The sequence below is a fragment of the Cebus imitator genome, unplaced genomic scaffold (assembly GCF_001604975.1).
Source record: "Cebus imitator isolate Cc_AM_T3 unplaced genomic scaffold, Cebus_imitator-1.0 Scaffold289, whole genome shotgun sequence".
NCBI classification, from domain to species: domain Eukaryota; kingdom Metazoa; phylum Chordata; class Mammalia; order Primates; family Cebidae; genus Cebus; species Cebus imitator.
The window spans coordinates 862,121-874,030 of NW_016107604.1; the positions used below are offsets into that span (position 1 = coordinate 862,121).

The window sequence follows — 11,910 nt, forward strand, 5'->3', positions numbered from 1 at the left end:
AAAAAAAAAAAAAAAAAAAAAAAGGCAAATGCCTCTCCCTAAGGAGGATTAAGAACTGACCAGGCCATCATGTAGAATCACACACCTCCTGGAACCCAGATAGCTTCCAATTTGGTGATAATTTAGTAGTCACTCTTGCCTGAGACTTTGTTGGTGCTGACGATTTAAATTTTTAGACTGAAAACAAAATTAATGGGGCTGCTTGGGGTAGGGTATGGAGGTACAGTGATCTCCTTAGTGTAGGCCCAAGAGCTTCTTCAAGAACCTCTGTGGTTCCAAGACCTAGCCATTGGTCAGAGGGTGAGCAGTTTGGGGAACCAGTATAGGGAAAGGGAAAGATACTGAGGTTTGCTGACAGACAGCCCGGGGTCCGCACCTCTGATTGGCAATGCATTGTCTGACTTTGGTCAAGATACCTAAGCTCTATAAGCCTGAGTTTCTACCCTGTACAGTGGAAATTGAATATTAGGGGAATCAAAAATGGCAGTGTACGTAAAGCTGCTATCTTTACAGGGAGTAAAAGTTCAGAGAGCCACGGCTAGTGTTTCTGTGCCAGTTGCATGAAGAGGATCGTGTCTGTGTGTGACTCACAGCTCCCTCACCTTTTCTGATATGACATATACACTGCCCTAAGTTTGAAGAAACAAAAATAGTCGTCTTACAAAAAGAATTTCGAACACCTCCGTCTAAATAGGAGAAATGGATCGGTTGGGCTCTTGTCCCCTGTCTCCCTGTCCCTGGGCTCTGCGAGCCTCCCGTTCACAGGCCAGTCCTCAAAGGGCTATTCTTCTGACAGGTCTGACAGCTGGCTGGCTTCCCACCTTGGACTGCCTCCCGACTTCTTGCTTTCTTATCCTGCAAATTACTCAGATGATTCCAAAATCTGGCGCCCTGTGGAGATCCTTAGGCTGATCAGCAAATATCAAAACGAGATCTCAGACAGGAGAATCTGTGCATCTGCCTCAGCCCCAAAGACCTGCAGCATTGAGCGTGTCCTGCGGAAAACGGAGAGGTTCCAGAAATGGCTGCAGGCCAAGCGCCTCACGCCAGACCTGGTGCAGGTGAGTGTGAAGGCCATGGGAAGGGGGTGCAAAGGGGAGGATAAGAGAGAGAGATGAGAGATTCATTCCCATCTCATAGCTCAGTTTGAGGAAAAGGAGAAGCTGTGGTCTGTCTAAAGTGTGACAAAACACTGTCATAAAACAGAGTTGCTTACGGTAAAACAGTAACTAAACAAGGTTTACTTACAAGGTTCCATCCCATTGTCATCCCGCATTCTCTCTGATGCGATCCTCAGCGACAATTTGAGAAACAGTTCCTAGCTGGGACCTCTGGCCTGAAGATCTGACAGGATGACCCTTGCCAGCCCATCCTTCTGTCAGGGCTTAATTCGCCTGTATCCTTCTCTGACAGCCCTCTGACAGCCTCCAGGCTAGCCAAGTGTCCCCTCTTAGAAGCGCCCATGTATATCCTGTTTCACAATACAGAGAGACCACTTTGAAAGCCAGGTTCCTCTTCTATCTCCCACTGTAAAGAATAACCAAACCTCAGTCATTATAGAAGCCAACCTAAATAATACAGCATCCTCTTCCCACCTGAGAGCCTCCCACCCACTCCCATGAGCATGCTGCCCTGGGAACTTCAGCACTTTGCCGGTGCTGTCATATTCAGCACTGGGTCCCTCCTATACTATCATCTCAACTATCATCCTTCTTCATTCACTCCAGCACAGCCATGGCCCTCCACACACATCTAGCTAAGCCCATGGGTGCAGAAGATGCCACCTCGGAAGACTGAGTGGCTCACCTTCAGCAAAGATGAGAAAGGAGAGGCTCACCCCAACCTCCCTGCCACGACAAGGAGGGAGGACTTGGACTGGCCTTCTCATGGGGATGCTGAGGCTGCTTCTCACACTCCCTGGGCCACTAGGTCCTTTACATGGGTACTTCAGGCTGCCTGAGTGAATTCTGGGCACTAACAAACCCTCTGTTGGTCTCTGCAAGATGACAGACATAGAGTAAAGAAGAATCACTGGTCCCTGGATATTCTATCCATGTAACAAGACCATCGGGCTTTGTGCTTAGGTTGTGTGGTGTGATGGTTAATTTTATGTGTCAACTTGATTGGGTCATGGGATGCCCAGCTATATGGTCAGACGTTATTCTGACTGTTTCTGTGAAGATGTCTTTGGATGAGATTAAAGTTGAGATCAGTAGACTGAGTAAAGCAGATTTCCCACTCTAATGTGTGTGGGTCTCAGCCAGTCGGCTGAAGGCCTGAATAGAATAAAAAGCTGACCTGCTCCCGAATAACAGGGAACGCCTCCTGCCTGACTGTCTGCATTTGAGCAGGAACATTGGCTTTTTCCTGCCTTCAGACTCAGACTGAAACATCAGCTCTTCTTGGGCCTCAAGCCTGCCAGCCTTTGGACTAGAACTATGCATTGGCCCTCCTGAGTCTCCAGCTTGCCAACTGCAGCTCTTAGGATTGTCAGTCTTTATGGTCACATGAGCCAATTTCTTATAATAAATCTCTCTCCATCTATCTATCTGTACATCCTATTAGTTCTGCTTATCTGGAGAACCCTGACTAATACATGTGGAAACTGCTTTGAAGTCAGGAGGAATCAGGTTGCTGGTAACAGGGCCATCATAGAACATTGGATACACCTGAGCTTCCCAATGTGGTGCTTTTGCAGTCTGCACTCTGTGAATTTATTGGCATTGAGTGGGAAGGGAACAAACCAGAGGAAGTCAAGGTGTCCCAGGCTGGAGAGATGTTGGCAAGATCCAACATGCGGGTCTTGGAGTTGGTGCAGGAGACATGAAGTGGAGGCTTATGTAGAAGAAGCCCATGGTGGCTACTCAACACGGGGCAGAAACAGAAGACAGAGGTCAGATACCAAAGCTCAAACCATGGTCAGTGTGCAGTCCCCTGTGCCTCTCTTTCTGCCCTTTCATGCGTGAGCTTTGCTACCCACCATATGCCATTCACAGGCATGGAAAAGACCACTATAAGACCTCCTCCATTTTGCCTCACATATGTGCTCAGGAGCAAACAGAAGTCCCCCAGAAGAGCAAAACAGGGTAGACAAGGAATTGTTTCAGAACCCCTTGAAGACCCTGTCACCTCTTACTGCCTCCATCATTGTCAAGTTCCATTCTGAAGAGTATAATTTCTCCAAGGCAAGCCTCCCTCCATCTGGGACCTGGACAACATATCAAAAGAAGGAACTTTCTTTTACTTTTCATTTTTGAAATGGAGTCTCGCTCCATTACCCAGGCTGGAGTGCAGTGATGCAATCTCGACTCACTGCAACCTCCGCCTTCTGGGTTCAAGCATTTCTCCTGCCTCAGCCTCCTGAGTAGCTGGGATTACAGGTGTGTGCCACCACACCTGACTAATTTTTGTATTTTTTGTAAAGACAGGGTTTCACCATGTTGGCTATGCTGGTCTTGAACTCCTGACCTCAAGTGATCCATCCATCTCAGCCTCTCAAAGTGCTGGGATTATAGACATGAGCCACCATGCCTGGCCAGGAATGAACTTTCTGGTGTGCAGGATACACTTGGGATTCTACTTAAGGTAGCTAGACTAACATTAGGCTTTGAATTAAGGAAAAGGTCCTCTTTTTCTCACCTTCCAGATACTTCCATAATAACAGTACAGTAAAGATTATCCCAAGGGTCCTAACAAGTTCAAAGTAACCTGCCAGGTACAACTTTTGCGGTCTGCACTCTGTGAGTACATCTTGTGTCACCTACCTTGAGGAATGTAGACACTGGGGTAGAGGGAAAAGTTCCCCGGGGCCTGGAAACTCTGGTTGAGTTTTGTATCTGCCACTAAAAGCTATGGCAAAATGAGAAGAAGGAGCAGAGACCCAGTAAGAACACAGAGCTTCCATTCCTGTTAATCCATCCAATAAGTTTCATCAACTGTGCTATGACATCCTGGGTATTCAAAGATGAATCAGACGCAAGCNCCCCCCCCCCCCAGAAGCATATGGCTCAGTGGTAGAGATAGGAAAAGGCACACATCATCACAAAGCCATGTAATTGACATGCCGATACTGTGCTGAGACAAAGGACACACTACTGACTTGGGTCCTTCACTCCCTGACCAATTGACCTAGGATTTAAGCCCCAAATTTCCCCAGTCTGCTCATCAGAGGAATATCAATTCCTCCTCCAAAAATGAGGTGGGAGAAGGGCTTCTGGATGATCTCAAAGGCCCTCTAAGCGCTGATATTCTTTGACAATGTGACTCTGCTTCATTTATTTAGCAAATACTGATTGAATACCTACTAATCACCAGGAGCTATGCTGGGTGCCTTGATTTTCTTATTTCTCAAATGACAGAAAATAGTACCTGCTCTGTCTGATTCATTTATCCTAATGAGCTTATAGACAAGAATATGCTTTAGAAGTCCATCACTATGGAAATGCACAGCAGTATTCTTGTAATAAGTGAATCTCTTTCTTCAATTTGTTGTGCTAAAATTTCCTCTACCAATTTTGTCATCTTGCATTACATGCAGCTAAACAAGCTTTTCTTCTTTCTGCTAAAACAGCATCTATTAACAGCATACTGGTAAGACACGGCCAAAACCAGAACAATTTTCACTTTACTTTGGCTCTCCTATAACCCATCTTTTCATCTCCGCCATAGATTTTTCTCTTCTTTATTAAAAAAAAAAAAAAGAAGAAATATTAGCAGCCATTGTATAAATTCTGCACAAACCCATTCTTCTTCTATCAGTTAAGCTCAAGGTCATTACTATCCTATTGTGGCCCCATCTTCTCTCTCTCTCCTCACCAAGAAGTCTAGAGACCCTTTGCCCTTAGGATTCCACAGCGGACCCAAGATGTGCTGCTGCCACACTCTTTCCCACTTTCTTTTTTTTTTTTTTTTGAGATGGAGTCACTCTCTGTTGCCAGGCTTGAGTGCACTGGCACGATCTCGGCTCACTGCAACTTCCGCCTCCCGGGTTCAAGCGATTCTCATGTCTCAACCTCCTGAGTAGCTGGGATTACAGGCATGCGCCACCACACCCAGCTCATTTTTGTATTTTTAGTAGAGACGGGGTTTCACCACATTGGCCAGGATGGTCTCAATCTCCTGACCTCATGGTCCACCCGCCTCGTGCTCCCAAAGTGCTGGGATTACAGGCGTGAGCCACCACACCAGAAGCCGCATATTTTATGTTTCAATTTATAGCCAATGTCCAGAGTAGGCAAATCCATAGACAGAGAGCAAATCAGCAGTTACCAAGGGCTGAGGGGAGGGGAGAATTGGGAGTAACTGTTTAAGGGGTTTCTTTCTGGAGTGATGAAATGATTTCTTTCTGGAGCGATGAAATGATTCTGGAATTAGATAATGGTGATGGTTGCACAGTCTTCTGAATATGTTAAAAGCCACTGAATTATATAATTTTAAATGGTTTAAATGGTGAATTTTATGTTATGTGAATTTTAACTCAATTCTAAAAGGGAAGAATAAGCCATAGAAACAAATTCACCTATGCTGTGACCCATTCACTTAGAGCCTTGTGATGGGTGGCTAATGTAATAATTTAATTTGTGCCAGGAAGTTAACAGCTAATGACATTTCACTGTTAGCCCTCTAAGAAGCCATTTGCATGTGAAGCCAATATTGCGATGCTTTCACTAGTTCATGCATGACTATCTCAGGCCTTCCTAATATACTCCTGCATTCTTCCCCTACTAAACCCAGATGTGGCCCCAGAATTATTCTCAGTAGTGTTCTAAGCTGGCAGCCTCTGTCTTTGATCTCAGCTGGAATAAAAGATGAAATCTCTGAGTGACCATCCCAGATTTGGCCAAATAGCTCTGTCCTGTTTTTCTGATGATAACCTATCAGATATGAGCCCTAATTTCTTGTTTGGAAATTATGACCTTTCTGTATTTATATGGGAGTTTCAGGAGCCAGCTGGGGAGCTGTGATAGGTTGCGTGGTTGGGAGACTTGCCTCTTCCTTCAACTCACACCTAATGGCCCAGTGTCGGCTCAGCCTACCTGTCAGGCCAGCCCCCTGGGATTCTCTCTGTGTGTGACTTAAGTGGGTTTTCTCTGATTTCCTCAAGAACTATTTTCCAACTGGGATCTAAGCCGGAGCCTTCCATTGTGCATATCTGCTTGTGTGTGTGTTGCTGTGTGTTTAGGGGAAGAAAAAGAGGCCACAAGGAGCTCACAGGCTCTGCTCAGAGAACTGACAAGGCAGAGATGAGAGGAGAAAAAAAATCAAAGAAATAAAAGTAAACGAAAGGAAGGAGGGATCTGGCCGGTTCAGGGGCCTCAGAACTTTGACTGTCAGCCCTGCTTATGAATAAATAAAGTCAACTTGGATGAAAAGCCCCAGTAGTCATCATCAGAGGCTGAGCCAGGGAGGCCCCGGCTCCCCTCCTGCAGGGCCAAATGCAGCTTTGTATTTAAGGACACTGAGTCTTGAGCCACAATGCGGTACAGCTGTAGCAGGGCTGCTAAGGACGACAGGACCAAGAATTAGAAAGAAGGTGAAACAATGCAATTGTCTGTGTGTGTGTATGTGTGTGTGTGTGTATAGCACTTATGCTAATAACATCGTGACTTTTCTCCTCTAAAAGCTGCATTGTTCTGAAGGGAATATCCCACAGCCTAAATTACTAGCCCGAAAATAGAACCACAGCCAAGAACACCGCTCAGAGTTTATCGTCAGGTGCTTGTTCACAAAAACACAAAGAAGGCTTCCTCTGCTCTTATGCCAAGGGCAAAGAGGCAACCACTCTAGGCAGCACGTGGCTAATCAGAGGAAAACACATATCCTCCACCCTGTCCCACCATGTCCTGCTCCCGTCCCCTCAACTGTGATCCGATCTGACATTGTTCTAAACACGTTACTCCCTCCAAACGGCAATACACTAGATGACCGCAGAGCCTTTTCTCCCACTAGATGGCAGTACAGAGTGTTCGGCCAGCTTTGTTTAAACAAGGACGGTTGGCTATTTTACTTCCTATGTCTCCATTCTTTTTTAAAATAGATAGAATAAGGGAAATCAGCAAATCAACCAAAATGCATGTTCATTATATAATCTAAATGCGAGTTTAGATGTAACTAATAAACAAGTGAAATTCCCTTTTGTTTAAATGTAACTCCAAAATATGTAAGGGATATTTATAGGACCTGTCCTGGGCACTGGGAGGGCATAAGGGTATCAAGAAGGTCCTTATACTCTGGGAGATGACACCCCAATGAAGGAGCCAGACCCTATTCGATTTGTTCGAGTACAAGACACATTGTGATAAAGTGTTTTAATGAAGACGAAAATTTTATATTGGATTCACAGCTAGTTTTCAGACTATAAACATTTTAATTTGTCACAGGCTCTAGGTCAAGGATGCTTCAAAAAATTTCCGGTTTTTTTTTTTTTTTTAAAGAACATGACTATATTGGTGCTGAAAAAGAAAAAATAGGCTGACTGGTGGCTGTATTATTTTCACACACATCTACCATTGGAGTCAAAGATGAAATGACTATTAGTGGCAAAGGAAATTTAAGCAACTAAGAATGCCTCCCCAGTACCGCACAGGGCAATATTCCCTGGACATCAGGGCACATCCTCTGACTGAATGGTCTTGGAGAAACAGAGGCCCTTCAGAGGTACATCATCACTGTGAAATCATGAGACCCCATTCCTGTGTCCCTTGGGAGGTATTCAGAGAGCTGTGTTTGTCACCCATGGGAGTTTTGGGAACCAACTGGAGAGATATTATGGAAAAGATACAAGTCCCCTCTCAGCCCATTTTCTCCTTCCAGTCATGGAATTCGAAATGTTCAGAGCTAAAAGAACTAAGATTTTGAGTCATCTAACTTATTTAAGATTACAACCATTAAGACTTTGCCATCTCAACATTTGTGGCAAAGACGTTGTTTGGAATGGGTCAGAGACTAACCAACTCATTTTGAAACTTCCATTATGTCATAGAGTCATAGAAAAGAGACTAACAATCACCCAGTGTACCCACTCAAATGACCTTTAAATTATTCTTGATGGATCTCATGAATGAAAATGAAACAGTGAAAAGCTTCCCCAGTCCTGACACAGACAAGTTGAGAAAGAAAAAGGAGGCAAGAGAAGACTAGGGGAAAGATAGACATGACATAAGTCACCAGTGGCTCCTTCCACATGATGCTCAAATACAGAATACAGGCAGCCCCTAGCCGAAACATAACCGAAGCCTGAACAATCATCAGAACAGATCATACAAAGCAAGCTTTGCCTTTACAGGGCTTTAGGCTTTCCCTAAACTTAGATGTTACCAATCAAGCCCCTTTTTCAAAAAATCAAGGCATCCTTTGTTCTACACAATTCCTTTGATATCTCATTATCCCTATTCTGATGTACTCAGAAACAAATGCTTTAGCCATTAAGTGTGATTTGGCCCAGAGACCTCTGGATTGGCTGTTCCTCTGTGCATGTCCACATGCTGTGAAGTAAGCAAAGGCTAAACTATATAATATATAGCATATATCTATAAAGAAAGTCACTTGGAAGACATCAATCAATTGATATAGTGATTGTGTTCTAACACAGTATTGGCAGCCTAATAAACAGCACATAATCACTATATCAATTGCTTGTGATATCGTGATTGTGTTCTGTTTATTAAGCCACAAAACCCCTCAATACATTTTCTAAAGTAGAAATGTGAAATATCATTTTATCTAATCAAAAGAGAATAACATCAGACGTTAACAATAAAAAGGGAAAAAAACCTGCCAAACTAGAAATGTAAAATCATTACCTTTTAAGCCACAGAGCAAATAATTGAAACTGTAATAATATCAGGGTAATAACAATGATTAAAACTCTTTATTTCCCCAATCTATGATTTAGCCTTTGCCAAATCACTGCTCAGAGGAAAATTGAAAATCAACCCAGGATTCTGTTAGGCTGCTGTCGACAAAAGTTTGGTCATTAATGTGGAGAAATAATACAAAAAATATTAAAAATGAGTATTAATTTATTCCTAATTCAAGGGCACTTATGGCAGTAATAATTTTTATAATTGTGTCAGCTCTTCTCAGGATTATCAAGAGGTCTATGGAAGGCATGATTTGTAAACCTTTTGTGTGGGTTAAGCAGGGAATAAGTATATATTTATTCCTGGTTTATATATGAGGGCAAACCACAGAGCAATATATCAATTTGTTAAAGATCAAAATCTATTTCTACTTACTGAATTACATGTATGTCATAGATTCTTGGGGTTGAAATAAATTTGAAAGCTCAGCAATTTGAACTCTAACATTTTTGCATCCTTTCTGTAAGGCAAAGGGTCATCTATCCTATCATACAGTGACAGGAAACTCACTACCTTCAGAAACAGCTATGCCTTCTTTGACAGAGCAGATACTTGGAAAGTTCATCTCAAATCTGTCTTCGTGTAGCTCTCGCTTGTGTAAATTCTTTCTATGCCTTGGAGTCAGACAGATTATACATGACATATGCCCTCCCATACAAGCAGCCCTAAATCCTGGCTTCCCCTTTGTAAACATCCCCAATTCTCTTTCCCATCTTGGCATTCCCCTCATACTGAAGCTTCTTAAATGTTATGTCAACTAAAACCCCTTCTGTAGCTAGATTTTCATTTACAAGGACAGAGCCTTTTGTTTATCCTGTTATATATGATCTTCTTATATTAAATCCATTATTCTAGCCTGTCAACTTGATTCTGATACTTACCATACCCACTGTCACCCCGAGTACATATTATTCTCAGTTTTGATGAACACAATTTTTAATCCATGTCCTCAATAAAAATTTAAACAGGGCCGGGCATGGTGGCTCATGTCTGTAATCTCAGCACTTTGGGAGGCCGAGGCAGGTGGATCACCTGAGGTCAGGAGTTTGAGACCATCCTGGCCAACATGGAGAAACCTGTCTCTACTAAAAATACAAAAATTTGTCGGGAGTGGTGGTGGCCACCTGTAATCCCCGCTACTAAGGAGGCTGAGGCAGGAGAATCGCTTGAACCCAGGAGGTAGAGGTTGCAGTGAGCCGAGATCGTGCCATTGCACTCCAGCCTGGGCGACAGAGTGAGACTCTGTCCCCCCCAAAAAAAAAAAAGTTAAACAGAACAGGGCCAAATGAAAAGCTTTCTTTCTCTATAGGGGTTAGTCTGTTTGTTGTTAGGTAAACTCAGTTAACCAATTACTAATCATCTTAATTTTTCTATGCAGCCAAAATCTTGTTTCCCCTTTTCTTTTTTAGGGTTCTCATGAGAATCACTGTTGAATGCCTCACTAAGGTTCATATATTCTAAGTCTATTGCATTTGTCTGATTAAAAATCAAGTAACCAGGTCAAAGAAAAGAAAAGTTGTTAGTCTGGAATGATTTGATTAAAAGAATCCTTAGTGACTCCTTAAGATCATCATTTCCCCTTCTGGAGGCTCACAAATTATCCTATTAATAACCTGTTTTTGAATATTTCCTGTGATCCAGGATCAGCCTACTAATCACTAATTTGTGAAATCTAGCCTCTTGCTTTTTTAAACATCGAAATGGATATTCCTGCCTTTTCTATTCTCTGCATTCACTGCCCATGGCTCAGCAATATCATGTGCCAGGTCTCTGGGAAACTCCCAGGCTGGGAAACTCACTCCGAACAATGAAGGCTTCCTTTATGCATTCTGGCTTTTCATTCCTGTTTACCACATTTTGCTTCACCTTTCTCACATCAAAGCCCCAACACCCAAAAAAGAAAACAAGCAAACGTTAGAAATGAAAATCGGGCCTTCATTTTGTTATCCACCAAAATTCTCCTAATGGCCCTATTGTCTTTGCTTTCTTCGTGCTCTGTGTGTTGTAGCATACAGCTATTTTTAAAGATTTTCAATTAAAGTATAAACGGCATACATAAACACATAAATCTTAAACGCATAGCTGGATAAATTTTCACTCGTGTATTCACTCGCGACCACCACCCATATTGACATACTGAACATTTCTGGCCCCTCAGAAGGCTCCTTCATATGCCTTCCCAAAAAAGACCACATCCTAGGGTGACCAACCATCCTAGTTTGCTTGGGACTATCCTGATTTTCACACTGAAACCACTCAGTTGCAGGACAACCTACACAGTTGGTTACCCTGCCCCTTCCCAAAGGTAGCTGCTATTTTAACCTAAATCACCATGGATTCGTTTTATCTATTTTTGAACTTTATTTAAATGGAATCATACAATATGTACACAACACATCGTGCTATTTATGTTGTTGTGTGAATCAGTGGGTGGTTTTCTTTTTCACTGCAGTATAATATTCCACCATGTGATGGTTTCACACTGTATACATTCTACTGTTGAACATTTGGGCTGTATTTAGTTTGCACTGTTGTGAATTAAAGTTGCTACAAACATTATTGTACTTATCTATTTGTGAACATAAGCACACAGAAGTAGAATTGTTGGGCCATAGTATGTACATATGGATAGATTTAGTTGATACTGCTAAGTAGTTTTCCAAAGCAGTTGTGTTGATTTCCTCCTATTAGCAATGGGAGAAAGCATTCCAATGTTCCATATCTTCATCAACACTTTTATTGTTGGTTTTTAATTTTACTTATTTTGGTGGGAGTCTGGCAGTATATCATTGTATGGTTTGAATTTGCGTTTTTCTGATAACTAATGATGTAGAATCCTTTTTCATATATGTACTGGCTTCTTTGATCTCATCGTTGATAAAGTACTGGGTTTCGTTTGTTCATTTTTATTGGATTGTCTTTCTTATTAATTAGCACAAGTTATATTTATATTCTGGATACAAGCTCTTTGTAAGCTATGTATTGCAAACATCTTCATCCAGTTATGGCTTGCCTTTTCACCCTCTTAATGGTTTTTTTTTTTTTTTTT

The 11,910-nt window shown here is 42.4% G+C and overlaps 1 protein-coding gene across 2 annotated transcripts in view; it reads left to right on the forward strand.

The window, feature by feature from the left end:
• Positions 1–11,910, forward strand: part of DIPK2B (divergent protein kinase domain 2B) — a 50,423-nt gene that overhangs the window by 7,826 nt on the left and 30,687 nt on the right. For both annotated transcript variants that reach the window (XM_017502050.2, XM_037729056.1), the window contains exon 2: positions 797–1,061. In XM_017502050.2, the coding sequence (XP_017357539.1) occupies positions 797–1,061 (265 nt within the window). The remainder of the gene's footprint in view (positions 1–796; positions 1,062–11,910) is intronic.